General features: G+C 42.2%; 2 protein-coding genes across 3 annotated transcripts in view; one reads left to right on the top strand and one right to left on the bottom strand.

The window, feature by feature from the left end:
- Window positions 1-878: 878 nt before the first annotated feature.
- On the top strand, window positions 879-11,246 carry LOC141246889 (DNA fragmentation factor subunit alpha-like). Of its 2 annotated transcripts, none has more exons than XM_073669160.1 (6): window positions 879-1,038; window positions 1,329-1,487; window positions 4,566-4,711; window positions 5,598-5,787; window positions 5,863-6,005; window positions 7,209-11,246. In XM_073669160.1, the coding sequence occupies exons 1-6, from the start codon at window positions 954-956 to the stop codon at window positions 7,467-7,469; spliced, it is 984 nt and encodes a 327-aa protein (XP_073525261.1). In that variant the 5' UTR covers window positions 879-953; the 3' UTR covers window positions 7,470-11,246. The 2 variants fall into 2 exon arrangements, with proteins under 2 accessions (XP_073525261.1, XP_073525262.1); XM_073669161.1 differs by having other exon boundaries at window positions 880-1,038; window positions 5,598-5,760.
- A 3,897-nt stretch (window positions 11,247-15,143) lies between these two features.
- The window catches only part of CORT (cortistatin), a 32,912-nt gene continuing 24,342 nt past the window's right edge, over window positions 15,144-23,713 (bottom strand). Inside the window, exon 2 of the mRNA XM_073669165.1 lies at window positions 15,144-16,060. Within this exon, the coding sequence (XP_073525266.1) occupies window positions 15,854-16,060 (207 nt within the window). The 3' untranslated portion in view covers window positions 15,144-15,853. The remainder of the gene's footprint in view (window positions 16,061-23,713) is intronic.

The raw sequence follows: 23,713 nt of genomic DNA, 5'->3' as shown, positions 1-23,713 counted from the left end.
GGGGTAATATATAACAGAGGAGGGGGCTCAGGGGCACATTATACAGGGGGGTAATATATAACAGAGGAGGGGGCTCAGGAACACATTATACAGGGGGTAATATATAACAGAGGAGGGGGCTCAGGGGCACATTATACAGGGGGTAATATATAACAGAGGAGGGGGCTCAGGGACACATTATACAGGGGGGTAATATAACAGAGGAGGGGGCTCAGGAACACATTATACAGGGGGTAATATATAACAGAGGAGGGGGCTCAGGGGCACATTATACAGGGGGTAATATATAACAGAGGAGGGGGCTCAGGGGCACATTATACAGGGGGGTAATATATAACAGAGGAGGGGGCTCAGGGGCACATTATACAGGGGGGTAATATATAACAGAGGAGGGGGCTCAGGGGCACATTATACAGGGGGTAATATAACAGAGGAGGGGGCTCAGGGCGTTATACAGGGGCTGTGTGTTGGGGTGACAGGTGCCAGCCTCCCCCCATCTCCCCGGGGCAGCAGTGACAGGAGCCCGCTCTGGTGTCCGCCCCCTCCCGCACCCCCAGGACTGACCCCGCTCTCACCTGCACAGGAGCCTCAGCCTGATCCGAGGAGGCCATTTTCCCAGCCCCGAGCAGCCGAGCGCAGAGCGCACACCATCACCCGGCCGCGCTCAGTCAGGCCTGAGTAGTCGAGCCCCGACTCTACTCATCGGCTTGTGATGTCTACAGATGAATGTTTTCTCTATAATAACTTGCTGTGACTTTTAATTCTTCTCAGAACACTAGGAAAAGGAAAAAAAAAATACCCCAACACCCTAATTCTACAATTATAATTTCTGTTTGTCAGTGAATGGGTTAACGATTTTCTATAACTACCACTCCCGTCATGCCTTGCGGCCAGGAATGCGGAAGTGACCGAGAGCAGGGGGCGGTTTTCTTTCTGAGGACGACTGTGCAGACATGAAGCGTTTTTTGGTCAGGGTGAAGGGGTCAAAAGAAAGGTACGGGGTCGCGGCCTCCTCTTTAAAGGAGCTAAGTAAGAAAGGTGAGTGCGGCCTCTGCCGGAGAACTACAAGCCCCAGCATGCAATGCGGGTCTCTTCTTAAAGGGGCACATATCCTAAAGTATTTTTTATTGTTCCTGTTTTACTATTCCCTGTTATCAGCCACTTCTGCTGCTGCTGCTCCAAAACTACAACTCCCAGCATGCCCTTTCAGATGAGCATGATAGTTTTGCAGCACTTGGAGACATAACATTCATTTTAAAGGGACGTTCGAATATTAATTTTGCAATCTATATGTATTTTCTATTGATCCCCGTCCGTGTCTTTATTAGCCGTGAAGCAGCTGAACGTGGACCCTAAGGCCCCGGTCACACTGGTCCTGGCGGAGGATGGGACGATCGTGGACGATAAGGACTACTTCCTCTGCTTACCTGAGAATACAGAGTTCGTTCTGCTCACCGGGAACCAGAAATGGTCTCCGTGCCAGACAGGTATGTGGTGGCGCTATGAACCCCACATGCTCCTATGGAAGGTGCATGCACGGAGCACGAGAGAGGAGGCAATCACATGATGACATCAATAAGATTCTGATGTAGTGGGAGCAGCAGCACAGAGGGTTTCTGGAGATAAAAGGCCTAATCTTGTAGGATATATCGATCAGCCCTTTCCTGTAATGGTGAGGACAGGGCTGCATGTGACCGTATTGGATGTGCGTGGAAAAGTGGAGTCCTCGCGGAGCGCCGAGTATTTCAGGAATAGTATACTCATGGATAAAGTTATAAAAGTTGTGTATCCAAACTGTTATTTAACTTTGTTGTTTTACCTTGTAAAAACTCCTGTGAAGTGCGGCCACTGCCCCCCGTGTAATAGCAGAGAAGGACTGGAGGAAGTGCGGGGCCGCCATAAGCCGAAGCGTTTCCTCGTAGAGCCTGTGCATCTCTTCTACCCGGCTGCGCTTCATGTTGCTCTACAGTCTTTCTTCTCTTTGTTTGTGGCATTTATTTTCATTGTGATTTCTGCAAAATCGTAGGTAAAACCAAATGTTGTTTTTCACCACAATTTGGTGGCAGTTTTGGTGAAAAAAATGCAGCTTGTTAATGCTAAATGACATCAGCGGAACATTAATAAAACACAACATAAATATCACTGCCACAAGCAAAAAGAGAGGCTGCGGGGAGGGGAGGCTGTGGGGAGGGGAGGCTGCAGGGCGCGCTGCTGGGAGGGAGGCTGTGGGGAGGGGAGGCTGCAGGGCGCGCTGCTGGGAGGGAGGCTGCGGGGAGGGGAGGGGAGGCTGCAGGGCGCGCTGCGGGGAGGGGAGGGGAGGCTGCAGGGCGCGCTGCGGGGAGGGGAGGCTGCGGGGAGGGGAGGCTGCAGGGCGCGCTGCGGGGAGGGGAGGCTGTGGGGAGGGGAGGCTGCAGGGCGCGCTGCTGGGAGGGAGGCTGCGGGGAGGGGAGGCTGCAGGGCGCGCTGCTGGGAGGGAGGCTGCGGGGAGGGGAGGCTGCAGGGCGCGCTGCTGGGAGGGAGGCTGCGGGGAGGGGAGGCTGCAGGGCGCGCTGCTGGGAGGGAGGCTGCGGGGAGGGGAGGCTGCAGGGCGCGCTGCTGGGAGGGAGGCTGCGGGGAGGGGAGGGGAGGCTGCAGGGCGCGCTGCTGGGAGGGAGGCTGTGGGGAGGGGAGGCTGCAGGGCGCGCTGCTGGGAGGGAGGCTGCGGGGAGGGGAGGCTGCAGGGCGCGCTGCGGGGAGGGGAGGCTGCAGGGCGCGCTGCGGGGAGGCGAGGCTGCGGGGAGGCTGCGGGGCGCGCTTCGGGTAGGGGAGGCTGCGGGGCGCGCTTCGGGTAGGGGAGGCTGCGGGGAGGGGAGGCTGCGGGGCGCGCTGCGGGGAGGGGAGGCTGCAGGGAGGGAGGCTGCAGTGCACTGTCGTAGAAGCACCTGCTCTATGAGGAGACCGGACTTCCTGCACTATCTTTCCTTGCTCACTGGCTTTTCTTGTTATACATGAATAGGCTGAAAACCTGCACTGGCAGAACGCTTTTTGCCACTTGAAACAAAAGTGTCCAGTGACTCCATCCATCCATCCATCCATTCCTGACACATTTTACTTGCACTGATGCATTGCCATAAACTATGAAGTGGGAAGACATTAGTGCGGCTCCTGGACTTAGACTGCGCATCATTCTGTAGATTGGATACAATAGTGATGAACTTTCACCTGAGGGTCATTCAGCCTGCTCAGGATTTTAGCCCCTGGATTGTGGGCACATCATATTTTTGCATCTTGATGAGAGGTTTGCTTTATAGTTTTGATATTTATGTATCTTTGGATCAGTACACAGTGGGACAGGACAATGGAACCGGCTGCTTCCTTCAGTCCTCTTTACAGTAGAAGCCAATGGTAATGGGGTGTAGCAAGATAAAGCATCCTGTATATTAAAGGGAACCTGATATGGGGATTTACCCCTATGATGTATTAGGAGCTCTGTTTTTAATGATCCCCTAATTGTACCTAGGCATTGCTGCAATTTGTGTAAGGCCATGGCCCCACTGTCAGTATTCGGTCAGTATTTTTTCTCAGGAGTTGGAGCCAAAACCAGGTGAGGAACAATCAGAGAAAAGGTATAATAGAAACAAGTCACCAATTCTGCATTTATCACCCACTCCTGAGAAAATACTGACCGAACACTGATAGTGGGTCCGTGGCCTTAAAGTGATGTTTAATTCTGGGACCGCTGTCACTCATCCCACAGTTTGCTGTCTGCGTGCCCCCAGCACCATGATTGACAGCATGCAGATAGAAGTCCTCTTTCTTGCTGCCTGCACACAAAGTAACTCATAGTATAAACAAGAATGCTTCCATTCACTGACAACAAGCTGAAATCTTGAAAACTATGATGTGGTAAAACAAAAAGTATATTAGGCCATGTGCACACGTTGAGTATTTGGTCAGTATTTTACATCCGTATTTGTAAGCCAAGACCAGGAGTGGGTGATAATACAGAAGTGGTGACCTGCTTCTATTATACTTTTCCTCTGATTGTTCCACTCCTGGTTTTGGCTTACAAATACTGATGTAAAATACTGACCAAATACTGAACGTGTGAACGTGGTCTTAGAAAGGACTTTTTTTTTTTTTTTTTTATTTCTACAGTGGTTAAAGGATCTAGGATGTTCCGTCATGATAATATTGATGGTCTATCTGTCTTCTGGGACCCCATTAACCCTGAGAATGAAGGGGGACGCAGCACTGGTGTTAGCACTTCATTTCTTTCATAGTTCTTCCCCCACATGGATAGGGAGTAGCAGAGGAGCTGCTGTATGTGCACTCTTGGGATTGATGTGAGTCTCATAGGTTGAACCCCTGCTGATAATATAATACAAAATAAAAATTAAGACTTTATAAACTTTTTTTGTAAAAAAAAAAAAAAGTTTGCAAGTCACACCCACAGACACACGCAAGGTCCACCAGTGGCACAGAGTATTTCAGTAGACAATGCAAATGAAAAATAAATGTACCATAATCCAGCAGTGCTCTTGTGAGGGGCACAGAGCACCCACCATCCTGTTACTTTCTCCTAGATGGAGGCACCATGTGGATGGCTCAGGAGTCAGAAGACATGGATGATGTGGACAGTAGTAATGAGCGTCCGCAGTGGAAATTATTGGCCGCACAACTGAAACAAAACCTGGCCAACATCGTTCTGTTTTCAGACTCTGACTTTCAGGTATGGTTCATTCGCCTGTGGCGGCCTCCTTTGCTTCAAGGAACATTGTTACTTTTCTTTACTTGTATTGTTTCCTTTTCAGTCTGATACTTTCCTCTGAATTGTAACTGTTTCTGATTTTTCATTTTGTGATCCTTTATGGCCGTAGATGTTTTCTAATTGCAACAAAATCAGAGAGGTTTTCAGGAACTACAACATTGATAACCTATCTTTATGATCAGTGATCAATATGAGAACGGTGGGGGTTGTACTCCCAGTACCCTACTGATTAGCTGGATCACAGGAAACGAACCATTCGGGGCCGCAACAGAGTACCAAGCTGTGCCAGTTCTGCTGCGCCGTGGCTCCTTCAGTCACCGAGTGGTGGGGGTGCCAGCACTCGGACCCCCACTGATCTGATGTTTATCACTTATCTTAGGTTTAAGCAGTCAATGTTAACGTTCAGGAACCCCTTTCCCCCCTTCAGAGGTCCTTGCACACATAGGGTTGAGGTTCGGAGGGTTAAGGTTTTCCAACACTAAATCTGATAACCGCTCAGTAAATTATACTTTTTGCCTCTAGTGAATTAATGTGATCTATATTTTCAAATAGGCAGCATGTCAAATGTTTACTGCTTGATGCAGACTTCACCCTTGCAATGTATAGATAAAGTATGCGGCAATTCCACAACAAATCTGCGGCAATTCCACAACAAATCTGCGGTAAAACTTACAGGTCACACAAGTGCGCTGCAAACATTGGCCATCAATTTGCAGCCCCACATCTGTAGCAACCAGTAGGGGGCATCTCAGCGCATATGGATCCAATGCATCCATTATTCTCCCCCTAGTGGTGGTCGCAGGAAGCCAGAAATCTAATGTAAAGTATTTCTCTGCTCCTCTTTTAGGCTCTCATCGATGTTCAGACTGAGGAGCTTTGTAAGGAGATGGCAATACCAGACAGGCAGGCGGCAATGCTGCAGGAAACTCTGCAGAACCTGCTGGATCGCAGGGCGGAAGAGCGAGAGTCCAAGGAACTGCTGCAGCTTTATTTAAAGGCTGTGAATAAAGGTTCGGGCAGCGATATAAAGGAACAAGGTTTTTTTTTTTTTGTTTTTTTTTACAACTCCTTCCCATCAAACTTTATTGAAAAATATTTTATTCTTATACTAGAGAAAGCCAATGTGGATGACACTGATTCCAAGGCGTGTGCACTGGAAGAATCGAGTAAGAAGACCCAGCTCCCGAGCCATGTGATTAATGTACTGAAGGAGAAGACGTCGCCGCAACTCAGCTTATCCAATCAGCAGCTGGAAGTGAGTACCGAAACCGCTTTACCAGGTGACACTTTTGGCGCAACATCACCAGACTTCTTTAAAAGGGTTTGTCAAGGACGTTAATGCCCCATCAGTAGGACCCGATCATCAGTATCAGAATGATGGAGGTCCGGTACCCACCACTCTCACCCATCAGCTGTTTGCAGGTCCAACGGTGGCCGGATGTACACGGGACATGGTAGCAGTGTAGTGACCATCCTTGGGTGCTGCAGCTCAGCTCCTACTGAAGTGATCGGGAGCTGAGCTGTAGTACCCAGTAATGTATGGAGCTGTGATGTTTCGTCTCGGCCCCTTTGCTTAGGATCATGTCATGCTAGGTATGAGAGACTGTGGGAGGGAAGCCCAGCAATTAGGGAAAGAGGGAGTGGAGACCCCTAGGTAGATTTTACAACACCATCGTCCCTAAATAGGTTCCTCACCTATCCCCGAGCAGGATACCTAATCCTTACTGCCCCTAGAGCTAGGCCCTGGGTAGGGAGGGGGGAGAGGTGAGCACTAATCAGCCCCACTGCAAATAAAGACAAACAAGGTAAACAGACAAGGGGATACGATTAGCTTTGAGAAGACCCCAGAGCGATCACGACAACAATCACAAAGGAACTCCAAGAAGAATCTAGGCCTGAACAGAGGAAAATGCTTCTATCACCAGTGATTCTCTGGAGAGACTGGGTGTTATTTAAAGCTCCAGCAAGAGTGTGTTAATTAGCAGCAAAAAGGAGAGCTCACCGCTGGGTCTTAGAGAGGGAAGGATGGTGAAAAGATCAGGACGATGTCTGCAAATCCAAGCGCAGCGACCTTCTACAGCCGGATCCAGATTGACTGTCATACCCGACACACCCGTGACAGTTCAGTGGCATCTTGGAATCAAACCTCGACCGATTTATATAGCGACTGCATATCCTAGAGTTATGCCATCATTTTATAAGATGGGAATAGCTCTTTTAATGATGCGATAACTTATTTGAGGAATAAACAAAAGTTGAATTGGAGATGTACCGCGGCATATCTGCCATGCAGAAAATGGGTGGGGGCCATGATGGTGGCTCTATTGTATTATATTACACTGCTGAGAGTTGTAGTTGTGCATTTATTGGACAGGACTAGGGGAGTAAAGTTACTTGACAGACGTGAGCTCTTCTTGTTGTCAATATAATATCTGTAATTTTGCTTCCGTGTTTCCAGGATGTACAGAAACAGAATCTTGATGCTTTGTCTGCGGACTTAAACTGGGATACAAAACGCACGCGCCAACTGCAATACGACTGCGAAGAAGAGCTAACAAAGCGCTACGAGCAAGTGCAATACCTGAACTCCTTGTCAAGTGTATCGCAGCAGAACAAACACAAAGAGTCCATGAAGAGGGGGTGCCAAGAAATCCCCGCAGAGACAGAACCCCCCAAAGTCCTGTGTCCTGTGACCGCACGCTGCAGTTCATCTCCTTAAATCATGTCTGTCGGGTCACAGCGGGGCAGAACCTTCTCACAGGTATCCCCTGGTCAGGTGGAGGAAATAAGAAGGTGTAATATAATATAATTCCAATATAATTGAGTGGACTAATATATATCCTCTTATTCAGGAGAAAGCATACGACATAATATAACACTATCAATTTAGTACAGAGTGGTGGCTTTAAAGGGAATCGGTCAGCAAGTTTTGGTACCTCATCTGAGAGCAGCATGATGTAGGCAAAGAGATCCTGAATCCAACGATGTATCAGTTAGATTACTGGGTGCAGCCGTTCTGACACAATAAAAGCTTTTAGAATTGGCATGAAGCAGAGCTGAGCAAGCTAACCCCGCCCACACCACAGCTAACCCCACCCACACCAGGCTCTCCATATACAAAGTCCATAGACAGTGAGGTGCTTAGTGATAAATCCTTCACAGTTAGTAAACTACAGCACGCACTGTGACAAGTGACACATCCCTGAATTCTGTGTCTCAGCCTCCATCTCCTGCTGCCTTCAGATTACATAGCAAAAGCCTTCTGACAGATTCCCTTTAAGTACAGAGTACATGCACATAAACAGGACTGAAAGTGCTATAGCCTGAAACTTTTACATAGCAGCCCATCGGCTCATAGTATTGTAGGGTACAAAATAATCAAAATGTTTAAAACCCCAAAGCAGGTAACGTACTGAAAGCACTCAAAAGTAACATAAAAAAATCATAAAGCGCAAAATGCAGATGACGTGAAAAATCATTGGAACCGCTGCCTCTAAGGGTCGTGGAAATGACGGAGGGGGGGCGCAACACTTCACCAGAAAGAGAAGATATGGACGGAGGCTGGTCGTGAAGTCGCTGCCTGAAGAAGTGGCCATAAATGAGGTTATCAATGCATTCCAGAAGTGTAAAGAAAGGGGACGTTGCAGGATAGTTGGAAATCACCCACCTCAAAAAAATATGTACATTTCCTCATGTAGCAGTGTCTTAATCCACCTACCCATCGCACTCTTGGCACCAACACTTTCCATGGAGGAACGCATTGACCACCTCCCTGTTTTTTTTTCACTATCTGCATTTAGTGCAATATAAGTTTTAGGAAACTTTTGAGTGTTTCTATAAAGTTAACGTGCCTCGTGTTTTACACATCCGATTACAGTTTTGCATGTGTTCTGCTTACATGCTCCTCTCCATACTGCATTAGTAAAGTTTTATATGCCATATATGCTTTGTATCTACTCCTGAGAAAAAGGCCTGTGCGTTACTCCTTGGAGTCTAAATAAACTTTGGTTATGTTATATTACCCCTGCTGTGGATGGAGAAGATGACACTCGTATGGTCACTACCTCTTCTCTGGTTATGTGAGTCTCCGTAAGAATTTCGCACTATTTGCACTTTTTCTTACCTTTCTTGGCCTGAACGTCTTAGGTTTTTTATTTTATCACAAGCCGAATGGCATAATTTGCCCTGGGGAGAAAAAAAAAATCATGTGAAAAGTTAAGGCTTGGGTGTGACACTCCCTGGTTAGACAACATATCACAGCGAGTTGACTTCTTACCCAATAATGGAAAAGGGCAAGAAGATGAAAACCTGGGGCTCTTGTAGATTTTATTTTCTGGTGCAGGGGAAGCCCAAATATGTGGCACCTTAACCAAGGGGGCTTATAGGTTCAAGACTGGGGTCTACAGTCTTGATAAATCCTTCTAATCTCTTCCTATAGCTGCGATAAGTCTTTTTTCCAACGGCCATTACAAATCATTGGTGAAAGGTAAAAAAAAAAAAAAACCTCCCGCAGAGAACGTTCTACTACTGAAGTGATGATGTCACTGCTGACAATGACATCATCACTAATATTTCTGGTGTACGATTATGGTTTACAGGGCGTTACAATGCGAATGCTTCATGACCCTGCCAGTATTTTCTATGGCTTCAGTATTATTTTGTGGGATTTCATTGGTATTTTAAAGGTGGATATAACCGGGGTCTTCATCTTGGAATAAACTTATTTTGTTTTCTATCAGCTTCTTAGAATTTGTTTTAGCAAATGATAAAAACCGCACAATTGCCAATGCCGTAAAAGTGAACCCGAACATTTTTCTACTCCACCCCACAAAGATGGGTTTTTTTTCCAGTACTTTATATGGTACAGTGAATTATGTCATTGAAAACTACAACGCGCCCCGCAAAACAAAAAAAAAAAAAGAGGTTCTCACTTGGCTATATGAACGGAAAACTATTGGAAAGCGCAAATATAACAAAAAAAAAATGGCCTCCTCACCCAGGGGTTAAAGGGGTTTTCTCATAAACAATCTTTATCACTTACGAAACCCAAGAAAAAAATATACAAAATGAGCTTATACCCAGTACTAAGTAAATAGTAATAGTACATGTAAATAGCATGGGGGACTTGGTCACTATTTTGGTCAAAAAAAAAAAAGTGTAAAACCATCTCACCACGACAAGGTGACCCAATCGGGACCCTCCAATCTCCTTTCCTTGTGTCAGCCGACCTCAATATAGATGAGAGCAGAGCAGGACCCCGGGCCTGACTGTTTAGACACCTGCCCATGGGGAGCTATATAGACTAAATGCTTAGCTCAAAAAGGGGGCCACGCACCTCTTTGTACAGAGAACAAAAAAAATACAACAAAACCAAAGAAATGAGCCGGAACGTAAGTTGATGTATGAGCACGTATACCAGCTTATGTTCCCGCTCATTACTTTGGTTTAACATTCATCACTTTAAACATAAAATTGATGATAAATGTACTGTATGATTGCTGGGGTCCAGCTGCTGTAGCCCCCACACTGATCCTAAGAGCGAATGTACCAAATTCCTCTGGAGCTGTACTGAGCATATGCGACCACTTCTATGTACAGTGAGTAGAGCAGTGGTCGCACATGCTCAGTACGGCTCCACTCACATTAGCGAATTTGGGACACCTCACATTAGGCGGGTCCTCAGCTATTTTCTGGGTAGGTGATAAATGTTTTTGGGACATTTGTGATTAATGAGAGATGCGGTGATTGGATCCGCATCGGTCATACATTTATTATCTATCCTGTGGATTGCTGATCTATATTTTATAAGATGCCCCTTTTAGAACTACAGTACATATGTAATTATGTGTATAATTATACTTTGTATCCACTATATCTTCTTGATATTTTTAACATGAACTTATGTATTAAAGTTATCATGTGCCTTTTTTTTTTCCAATTCTAACCACTGTAAGTTTTGCAGCAGCAGCTATGCTTTGCTTTCCTGCAGTGTGATAACTTTCTTCCTCTTAGGCTATGTGCAGATGAGAGTATTCTTTGGCATCTGAGAAAATCGAAATCAATTATGCCGATCACGAGTGCGGCTCAGATTCTCTCAAATGTGGATAAGATGGAGAAAATAATTTCTCCATCTTCTCCATTGTCTCATTCCATCTTCTCCATTGTCTCATTCCGTGGAAATCGGACTCCACTGGTGTCACCCGAGTGGGGTCCGAGGTAGAGATCTGACATGTGCACGGCCCCATAGGCTAACAGCGGTCACATCGATAATACTGCTGTGTGCACAAGCCCTATTATAGTGATTTGTTCTTCATTAGGTCACCATTTATGACAATAGTATCCATATATTCATCTGTGGTTTGGAAACCTCCGCATTTCCTATATCCATGTTATTGCTGTTACGCTGTAGTTTTTTTTTGTATAAGGTGACTTGCATTATATCTCGATAACAGATCTAATGCATTGCTAACAATAAATGATAAATGTTCTAAGGAAACCTTGTGTCTCTCGTTGCTACTCAGGGTATCCTCATATAAAAGGGGGGTCCCCTGCTCTTTATGATACACTGCAACTTGCCCCATTGCAAACATAAGGAGGAAAGAAATGTATGAACACAAAGACAAAGCCCGCCATAGATATTGGGTAGATATCCCCCATTATTATGCCCTCTATACGCCTGTGATCCCCTTAGGGTCTCATGTCATACACGCACCTGTCATGACACGCGTCATGGTCTCATTAATCCACCAAGAAGTAAATCCAAGTATAAAAAAAGGGAGGCAGCACTCCAAAAGTGGGCGCAAACAAAGGTATTATAATCCAAAAAGGGACGTTTCAGCTACAACATACCGTATATGCTGGAGAAAGGCGACGATGTAGGAGAAAATGTGGCACTTTGGATTTTACAGTAATACAATTGTTTGAAACTACTTTTGCGGCCTCCCTTCTTTATAGACCGGTCATCAATTTACAAGTCCCAGACAATCCTTTCGCTCCACCGTCAGTCGCAAGTGACATCAAGTACAGGAACATCAGCCATCTTGCTCTGGCTCCAGGGTTGTGGGGGATTTTAAAAACTTTCCTCCAAAAAGTTGACGTATTGTTCTGAATTTCAAGGGGTTGTCCATGTCCACCGCTTTGATTGTGAAGACCTATCAGATTGGTGTGAGTCTGACACCCATTCAGTTCTCGGCAATGGCCTCTGAATAGTGGTACAGCGCTGTGACGTCCTGCTCCGTATACTCTGCACAGCCAGGTACCGTCAAAGCTGATAACATCGGGGGGCGTCGAGTGTCGGACCCTCGTCTCTCTGTTTTGGCTGCTGCGTTGCCGTCACCATTAAAGTGCACAATGCCGCCAATCAAATGGCAAAAGCTGCTGAGCTCAGTGATTGGTTGCAGCGGTGATATGCACTGTTGATATGATTTCACTTCTGTAGCCTAAAGACAGAGACTGGAGTAGCAGCAGCGGTCTCGGACCGGAAAAGGAGAAATACCTGCTCTCTGTTATTTTACAGGTATAAAAGTGTTAGGGTAAAGTAGAAAACCCCTTTAAAGGGATTTTGATTGGAGAGGGGATAACTGTCCATTCACTGAGGGTCCGACTTCTGGGACCCCCACTAATCCAGAAAACCGGAGCTCTAAAGAGCCCACGTGAATGGAGCAGTGGTCGATCATGCGCATCTCTGCTCCATTCATTCTTATTGGAGTGTCGGAGACCAGCCGAGCGCAGATCTCCGGCGGACCCGTTACAGATGAATGGAACAATGGAACGACAGTGCATTGCTCCATTCACATGGGCTCCTCAGAATCTGTGGGGGGTCCCAGAGGTCGGAAGGTATCCCTTAATCTCCGTGTGATAGGAGATAACGTCTTATGCTTAGATTTTATGCTTAGTGATAGTTAATTAATCCAGGGATTTAATCTGACTGCCAGATTGGAGTCGGGAAGTGAATTTTTCCTCAATGATGTAAATTGGCCTATACCGCATGGTGTTTTTTTTTGCCTTCCCCTGGATCAACGCTGCGGAATAGCTGCAGTGCACAAGAAATAGGCTGAACTCGGTGGACGCTTGTCTTTTTTCGGCCTTATAAACTATGTAACTATGTAACGTCCAAACGTTAGAATACCCCTTTAAGTTCAAAGTTTACATCAGTTCTTGAGCTCCCCCTAGTGTTGTCTTCAAAAAAGCAAAATTTTATAACCTATTCCTTTGTCTCTGCGGGTGATTGTATCGGGAAAAAAAAGGATCTCAGACCATAGTAAAGATATATCATAAAAACAATATGGTGTTACGATGTGGCGACAACAGATAGATTTTTTTTTTACTTCTTCTGTTTCAGAAAGGGCATTGTTACTTTATGGTAACCTGACCATATCTGCCAGCCAACGACCGGAGAATTACAACGTGTTCATTGATACTAAAACTGATTTATGGCTTAATGAAAAGTGAAGCAAATTGCTTGGCCGGGAAACATGATTCAAACATTATACAAGCTGCGAGAGTTTACCTTTCTATTTCTATAGGATGTTATCGAAACTGCTGAAGGAAGCGAAAAACCCGGGGAGGAATTAACCCCCTACAGAATATAATTCACTTTCTACGGTGAAACATCGCCGGAGATTTAAACGCGGAGTTGCAAATGTTTCGTTAATCAATTTTACAAAGTGAGGTTGGAGGTGGATCTGCGCATGAATTACCCCCCGAGCGTGATTCATTCCTTCATTCGGATCTGTAGATTATAATGTAAAATGTTTAATTAGTTCATATCTATTGATTTTTTTTTTTTTTTTGATGATTTAAATCAGCTAAAATATGGATCTGAAAGCCGATATGGACGGGGATTTTTTATTTTTTTTTATTTGCAGCATTAAACACAGCGGCACTTACATGCGTGTCCTTGAGGTCGGCGCTTTACGTAATGGCTTTATGACGACAATTCAAAGCCCTATGCCAAATCTTAGCCCCTCCGGTATTGGGGCATATACTAATATTTTAACTTAAATAGTGCCTATTGTTTCATCTCTAGGTAAAAAAAAAAATAATAATAATTACCTTTAAAGTAAAAGCTTAGGATGAGAGCTCCATTTTTTCTTTACAAAACAAAAGGGGCGGCACGGTGGCTCAGTGGTTAGCACTGTATGGTGGCTCAGTGGTTAGCACTGCACGGTGGCTCAGTGGTTAGCACTGTATGGTGGCTCAGTAGTTAGCACTGTATGGTGGCTCAGTGGTTAGCACTGCACGGTGGCTCAGTGGTTAGCACTGTATGGTGGCTCAGTGGTTAGCACTGTATGGTGGCTCAGTGGTTAGCACTGCACGGTGGCTCAGTGGTTAGCACTGTATGGTGGCTCAGTGGTTAGCACTGTATGGTGGCTCAGTGGTTAGCACTGTATACAGTAGCTCAGTAGTTAGCACTGTATACAGTGACTCAGTAGTTAGCACTACAGCCTTGCAACGTTGGGGTCCTGGGTTCAAATCCCACCAAGGACAACGTCTGCAAGGACTTTGTATGTTCTCGCTGTGTTTGTGTGGATTTCCCCTGGGTTCTCCGACAGTGGCTCAGTGGTTAGCACTACAGCCTTGCAACGTTGGGGTCCTGGGTTCAAATCCCATCAAGAACAACATCTGCAAGGACTTTGTATGTTCTCGCTGGGGTTCTCCGGTTTCCTCCCACACTCCAAAGACTGATAGGGAATGTAGATTGTGAGCCGCAATGGGGACAGCGATGACAATGTCTGTAAATTGTCTGAATTGTAAAGCGCTGCGGAATATGTTGGCGCTATATAAAGAAAAAAAAAATTATTATTATTAGGAATAAAATTCTAATTTCCTCCAGCCACCACTAGAGGGAGCTCACCAATCACAGCTCGCTATTGAACTAGAATATGCAGTAGGCTCCCCCTAGTGGTGGGAAGAGACCCAGCTGGGCATTTGGAGCTTTGTAATATAACAAAGTTCAAACCTTTTATGAGAGTTCACAATGAAATCCATTCAATAATGGCTGGTAACAAGGGAAAAAATACATCTACTTTCAACTCTGCAGCTAAGGAAGATAATATAATATTTTGGGCTTTGCAGCCCTGAAAACTAGAATCCATGTAGATTGAATGTGATCTGTTAGTTGGATATTATTCATTTGGAATTTGCATTTTTTTTTGTATTTTTTTAATACCAGGAGACAAAGTAATTACAATAGTTAAAAGAGTAGAAAAAAAAATGCTTTTCCCTCTCTGGGAACAGCACCACCCTTGTTCATAGGTAGTGCCTGGTACTGCAGCTTACCTCTTTATAGTAAATGCAGTACCGGCACCTTGGACTCAGATACTCCAGAACTTTCGGTCCAGTCGCAGGCTGTGCTCAGGAACGTCGGTAACGCTTGTGCACACAATGCTTTTATTTTGCAGGTACATTCATGCTTTTTATGCATTTTATATACATTGTGACACCCCATGCCAAAAAAATCAACAAAACTAAAATCATCTGTGTAGTCATAAAAATGGCGGCTGCTTTTCTCTAGTTTTCCCTGGATACATATATACCGCCATATAGTTATACTTATAACCCGAAGTCCTTCATTTAAGCTGAATCCATCCTTCACACAAAGACGGAGAGACAAAATATATACAAGAAATATATACAAATATCAAGGTAGTATCTACCATTAGCTTAAAGGGGATGTTCAGGACTTAGAATGTTTTTTGGGGGGTTTTTGGAAAACTCCTTTAAACACTAGCAATGAGATAGGTCGTCAATATGAGATTGGTGGGAGTTTGACCTTCGGCGCCCCCCACCTATCAACTGAGGTCTGTGCCATAAGCAATTCCCACTTGTGGCTGTTAACGAGTTTATCTCCCACTGAAGTCAGCGGCCACTTATAGTAACTTATAGGGCTGCTGTCTTTCCCCCCATACATTGCTTATGTCCAGTTGTGGGACCCCCATCAATCATATTGATAACCTATTTTATGGGAAAGTAATTAATTGTGAAGTCCTGGATAACCCCTTTAAGGCTCAGGCCGCATGACCCATAAATGGCCGACACCATGACTGCATGCACGGGACGGGGAGCGGACCCCACAGGACTTCTTATAAGAGGACCCTGAGCTCAACAAGCAGAAAATGTCTTCCAAAAGAAGTTTTTACACGTGGTCTTTTCTCTTCCCAGCTGTGGGTTATACATAGACCTCTGCGGCCTAAAGGGCAGCTCGGGACCCTCGAAGTTTATCTCTGCGTCGCTCTCTGGTATCTGCCGTTCAAATATGGCAGCCAGGACATTCAGAAGGTTACTCCTCTTAACGTCATCATCCGCATCCTGCAGAAAATAAGACACAAGATTACAAAACATTAATTTAAAAGGAACCGGACGGCTTCATTATCCGGAACTAAACCGACGCGTTTCCAGCACTAAGGCGTTACGATTGAAGACAGTCGAGGAAATAATTGGGCCACTCATAGCTAAAAGTTGAACAAAGGCAAAGAAAAATATCACATCGGCTCATCCTGCCTGTCCAGATATCCTTTAATCTAATAAGGACAGAGACCCCGGGCCGGCTCCGGGGTGAAAATGATCAGGATGACGGCCGGAAGACATCCAGCAACCGCAATGGATGGGACCATAAAACATTATTTATTAGTAACTATTAAAATATCAAAAGGAACAAACAAACAAACAAAAAACACGCTAGACCTACGCGTTTTCAATCCTATGATTAAGAGCCTTAGTGCTCAAAACGCGTCGGCTTAATGTGTTTTTTTTTTTATTTTTTCACTCTTTTGATGTTTTAATAGTTACTAACAAATAATGTTTTTTATAGTTCTTTACATTGCGGTGGCTGGATGTCTTCCTGCCTTCAATTGCATACGTGGTAGGATCAGTGCCCAGCTCCGTGCCCTCGTCCATTACATGCACTGTTCTCGGCTGTAAAATGCGCCAGCATATAACATGCTGTAATATTCCATGTGGCCGCCATTAGTCCACGTCCTCTCCACTTTGCACATGGATTGTTGTTGTGTGAACATGGTCCAAAGTCCTCCCTGGTTATCCAGGTGGGAACCCCCTAACCTCGATGACGTCTGTATCCCTTTAAAGGGGTATAAGAAAATTGATTATTTTAGTGGAAACAACCCCTTTAAATCCAATTCTGCGGCTTTATGGGAAGAATAAATGATGATGAGCCCGATCTTCGGAATTTAATTTAGAAGCGTCTCGGCAGGTTAATACGTTACATTTGCTAAATCTTCCACAAATGGCCATTTTTCTCCTCCCTGGACACGCACGATGCTTTTGATTTACGCCTGTGGCATTTGATGATGGTAAAATAAAATTATTTTCCTTTTGTATTTTTTTTTTCTTCTTTCCTTTTTACACAGATGTTAGTTAAAAAGGGACGGAGAGAACAAATCACCGGCCTCATTATTCCGCACCCTCATTATTTTTGCGTGACATCAGTGGTTCTTTAAATATAAGGGGTCCTAACCTTTTCCACATCAGTCTGGAGGCAATTCAGAAGAATATGACAGATTCTGACAGATAATCTACTGCCGGGCTCCAGTCCTGCACTTCCCCGCACCATTTTAATGTAATAATCCGCTTTAATGGTTACATTTATGGACTGTTTCCTGGAACTTTTTCAAAAAAAAAAAAAAAATGGAAAAAAAAAAAAAAGAAAACTAAGAAGTAAATGAATCTCTGAAATAGGAGCCTGTAAAACGGAGAGGATTTAATTAACTGTCCAGGCCTGAAGTCGCAGCCAATCGCAGGATTTCATCCGTCATACATAACTTTATTTTACCATTGATTTCCTTTCAATTCACCTTCTTGTATATTTTTTTCCGTTCTTTAGATGCAGCCTCTTATTAAGCTAAACATATAAAGGCACTTATCTGCAAACAGCCGTGTTGTGCGCGGACACAAATCAGCCGAGCGGCTACATTGGATCTGACTTCCATGTCAGTAAACTTTTATGTGACAAGTGGCCCCGTAAAGCATTTTTTTTTTACTGGATTATCTACCCTATTCCATAAACAACAGGGTACGCGGCTTTAGCAACTAATTGGGAAGTGAATGAATAACGCAGCCATTTTTTTTATGTAACATTAACTATATTAAGAGATAATGTACAAATTCTAACTACTATAACACTGCCCCCTATGTACAAGAATATAACTATAATACTGCCCCCTATGTACAAGAATATAACTATAATACTGCTCCCTATGTACAAGAATATAACTACTATAATACTGCCCCCTATGTACAAGAATATAACTACTATAATACTGCTCCTATGTACAAGAATATTACTACTATAATACTGCCTCCTATGTACAAGAATATAACTACTATAATACTGCCCCTGTGTACAAGAATATAACTACTATAATACTGCCCCCTATGTACAAGAATATAACTACTATAATACTGCTCCTATGTACAAGAATATAACTACTATAATACCGCCCCCTATGTACAAGAATATAGCTATTATAATACTGCTCCCTATGTACAAGAATATAACTACTATAATACTGCTCCCTATGTACAAGAATATAACTACTATAATACTGCCCCCTATGTACAAGAATATAACTACTATAATACTGCCCCCTATGTACAAGAATATAACTACTATAATACTGCTCCCTATGTACAAGAATATAACTACTATAATACTGCCCCCTATGTACAAGAATATAACTACTATAATACTGCTCCTATGTACAAGAATATAACTACTATAATACTGCCCCTATGTACAAGAATATAACTACTATAATACTGCCCCTCATGTACAAGAATATGACTACTATAATACTGCCCCCTATGTACAAGAATATAACTACTATAATACTGCCCCCTATGTACAAGAATATAACTACTATAATACTGCCCCCTATGTACAAGAATATAACTACTATAATACTGCCCCTATGTACAAGAATATAACTACTATAATACTGCTCCTATGTACAAGAATATAACTACTATAATACTGCCCCTATGTACAAGAATATAACTACTATAATACTGCTCCTATGTACAAGAATATAACTACTATAATACTGCCCCTATGTACAAGAATATAACTACTATAATACTGCCCCCTATGTACAAGAATATAACTACTATAATACTGCCCCCTATGTACAAGAATATAACTACTATAATACTGCCCCTATGTACAAGAATATAACTACTATAATACTGCCCCCTATGTACAAGAATATAACTACTATAATACTGCCCCTATGTACAAGAATATAACTACTATAATACTGCTCCTATGTACAAGAATATAACTACTATAATACTGCCCCTATGTACAAGAATATAACTACTATAATACTGCTCCTATGTACAAGAATATAACTAGTATAATACTGCTCCTATGTACAAGAATATAACTAGTATAATACTGCTCCTATGTACAAGAATATAACTAGTATAATACTGCTCCTATGTACAAGAATATAACTACTATAATACTGCCCCCTATGTACAAGAATATAACTATAATACTGCTCCCTATGTACAAGAATATAACTACTATAATACTGCCCCTATGTACAAGAATATAACCACTATAATACTGCTCCCTATGTACAGGAATATATCTACTATAATACTGCCCCCTATGTACAAGAATATAACTACTATAATACTGCCCCCTATAAAAATACAGAAAAAAGCCACATATAGCTACGAAAGAGGGGGCGGGCATCCATCCAAACGCACGCTGAAAACATCATATAAAAAAGAGGAGGAAAGCTCAGCATATCTTTGCAAAAAGAGTGTCTTTATTAAACATATGTAAAGAGGTAAATATTAAGACCAGACAAATTGTAGGTAAGAGGTAACTGAGTAGGAACACACTAGTACTCCAATATATGCACTAATAGGACAAAGGTTATAGCCCTTGTTCCCGTTTCTTCCTTTTCATACCTGTAGTCTGGCGGTGCTATTCACTGACGTGATGTGCGCGTGCGTGTGTGGTGTGGGGGATTGTGTCGCGCGCTCGCCTGGCCGTCTTTATGCCTCTCTGCGCTTGCGCGAACCTTTTTTGATTCGCGCGTGCGCAGTAGCGGCTTGACGGCCGGTTCGCACACGGCGCGCACGTCTCGCCCGTGCGCATGCGCCGCTATCAGTTTCATCTCACTTCATGTGACTTGCGGGACACGCCCCCGGTTTAGCTGGCCACTTCCGGGTGCGAGTCCCGCATCACAGCTGCATCTAGTTTTATTAATATCAAAGGGATATGGACATATATATATGCCTTGGGGGCGCCATACATCCATTACCCGCCCTTGAGAAAGCGGTTTTACCGCGAAACGCGCGTCGGGCTCCGTGTTATCACCACCCTTTCTTTTCTCCCCCTCCTTTCCACTGTGACTGGGAGTTCCTTCTACAGGTAACATACTCCTCTTTATAAATTTTGCCCTGATATTTGGTTAATGTTGGTGCGCCCCCTTGATATATAGCAATATTTTGCTCTGCCACATTAAGAGTACCCTTTTACCTGACATAGTGAAATGCTTGTATTATATTTAGCACATTTATGGCTTCTACTATTTATGTTTTATGTTCTATCTTGGGCTAGTGTGCAATTTTACCAAGGGCTATAACCTTTGTCCTATTAGTGCATATATTGGAGTACTAGTGTGTTCCTACTCAGTTACCTCTTTACATATGTTTAATAAAGACACTCTTTTTGCAATGATATGCTGAGCTTTCCTCCTCTTTTTTAAATACTGCCCCCTATGTACAAGAATATAACTACTACAATACTGCCCCTAAGTACAAGAATATACCTACTATAATACTGCCCCCTATGTACAAGAATATAACTACTATAATACTGCCCCTATGTACAAGAATATAACCACTATAATACTGCCCCTATGTACAAGAATATAACTACTATAATACTGCCCCTATGTACAAGAATATAACTACTATAATACTGCCCCCTATGTACAAGAATATAACTACTATAATACTGCCCCTATGTACAAGAATATAACTACTATAATACTGCCCCTATGTACAAGAATATAACTACTATAATACTGCCCCTATGTACAAGAATATAACTACTACAATACTGCCCCTAAGTACAAGAATATAACTACTATAATACTGCCCCTGTGTACAAGAATATAACTACTATAATACTGCCCCCTATGTACAAGAATATAACTACTATAATACTGCCCCCTATGTACAAGAATATAACTACTATAATACTGCCTCTATGTACAAGAATATAACTACTATAATACTGCCCCCCAAGTACAAGAATATAACTACTATAATACTGCCCCTCTGTACAAGAATATAACTACTATAATACTGCTCACTATGTACAAGAATATAACCACTATAATACTGCTCACTATGTACAAGAATATAACTACTATAATACTGCCTCTATGTACAAGAATATAACTACTATAATACTGCCCCCTATGTACAAGAATATAACTACTATAATACTGCCCCCTATGTACAAGAATATAACTACTATAATACTGCCTCTATGTACAAGAATATAACTACTATAATACTGCCCCCCAAGTACAAGAATATAAATACTATAATACTGCCCCCTATGTACAAGAATATAACTACTATAATACTGCTCCTATGTACAAGAATATAACTACTATAATACTGCTCCTATGTACAAGAATGTACTACTATAATACTACCCCCTATGTACAAGAATATAACTACTATAATACTGCTCCTATGTACAAGAATATAACTACTATAATACTGCTCCCTATGTACAAGAATATAACTACTATAATACTGCTCCTATGTACAAGAATATAACTACTATAATACTGCCCCCTATGTACAAGAATATAACTACTATAATACTGCTCCTATGTACAAGAATATAACTACTATAATACTGCTCCTATGTACAAGAATGTACTACTATAATACTACCCCCTATGTAAAAGAATATAACTACTATAATACTGCTCCTATGTACAAGAATATAACTACTATAATACTGCCCCTATGTACAAGAATATAACTACTATAATACTGCCCCTATGTACAAGAATATAACTACTATAATACTGCCCCCTATGTACAAGAATATAACTACTATAATACTGCCCCCTATGTACAAGAATATAACTACTATAATACTGCTCCTATGTACAAGAATATAACTACTATAATACTGCTCCTATGTACAAGAATATAACTACTATAATACTGCCCCCTATGTACAAGAATATAACTACTATAATACTGCTCCTATGTACAAGAATATAACTACTATAATACTGCCCCCCAAGTACAAGAATATAACTACTATAATACTGCCCCTCTGTACAAGAATATAACTACTATAATACTGCTCCCTATGTACAAGAATATAACCACTATAATACTGCTCACTATGTACAAGAATATAACTACTATAATACTGAATCTATGTACAAGAATATAACTACTATAATACTGCCCCCCAAGTACAAGAATATAACTACTATAATACTGCCCCTATGTACAAGAATATAACTACTATAATACTGCCCCCTATGTACAAGAATATAACTACTATAATACTGCCTCTATGTACAAGAATATAACTACTATAATACTGCCCCCCAAGTACAAGAATATAACTACTATAATACTGCCCCTATGTACAAGAATATAACTACTATAATACTGCTCCTATGTACAAGAATATAACTACTATAATACTGCCCCCTATGTACAAGAATATAACTACTATAATACTGCTCCTATGTACAAGAATATAACTACTATAATACTGCTCCTATGTACAAGAATGTACTACTATAATACTACCCCCTATGTACAAGAATATAACTACTATAATACTGCTCCTATGTACAAGAATATAACTACTATAATACTGCTCCCTATGTACAAGAATATAACTACTATAATACTGCTCCTATGTACAAGAATATAACTACTATAATACTGCCCCCTATGTACAAGAATATAACTACTATAATACTGCTCCTATGTACAAGAATATAACTACTACAATACTGCTACTATGTACAAGAATGTACTACTATAATACTACCCCCTATGTAAAAGAATATAACTACTATAATACTGCTCCTATGTACAAGAATATAACTACTATAATACTGCCCCTATGTACAAGAATATAACTACTATAATACTGCCCCTATGTACAAGAATATAACTACTATAATACTGCCCCCTATGTACAAGAATATAACTACTATAATACTGCCCCCTATGTACAAGAATATAACTACTATAATACTGCTCCTATGTACAAGAATATAACTACTATAATACTGCTCCTATGTACAAGAATATAACTACTATAATACTGCCCCCTATGTACAAGAATATAACTACTATAATACTGCTCCTATGTACAAGAATATAACTACTATAATACTGCTCCTATGTACAAGAATGTACTACTATAATACTACCCCCTATGTACAAGAATATAACTACTATAATACTGCTCCTATGTACAAGAATATAACTACTATAATACTGCTCCCTATGTACAAGAATATAACTACTATAATACTGCTCCTATGTACAAGAATATAACAACTATAATACTGCTCCTATGTACAAGAATATAACTACTATAATACTGCCCCTATGTACAAGAATATAACTACTATAATACTGCCCCTATGTACAAGAATATAACTACTATAATACTGCTCCTATGTACAAGAATATAACTACTATAATACTGCCCCCTATGTACAAGAATATAACTACTATAATACTGCCCCTATGTACAAGAATATAAATACTATAATACTGCCCCCTATGTACAAGAATATAACTACTATAATACTGCCCCCTATGTACAAGAATATAACTACTATAATACTGCCCCCTATGTACAAGAATATAACTACTATAATACTGCCCCCTATGTACAAGAATATAACTACTATA

Source organism: Phyllobates terribilis, unplaced genomic scaffold (assembly GCF_046119375.1).
Source record: "Phyllobates terribilis strain yellow unplaced genomic scaffold, ASM4611937v1 Scaffold_2692__1_contigs__length_113010, whole genome shotgun sequence".
Taxonomy (NCBI): domain Eukaryota; kingdom Metazoa; phylum Chordata; class Amphibia; order Anura; family Dendrobatidae; genus Phyllobates; species Phyllobates terribilis.
The sequence above is the reverse complement of the archived record's forward strand: the minus strand, read 5'-3'. Positions and strand labels throughout refer to the sequence as shown.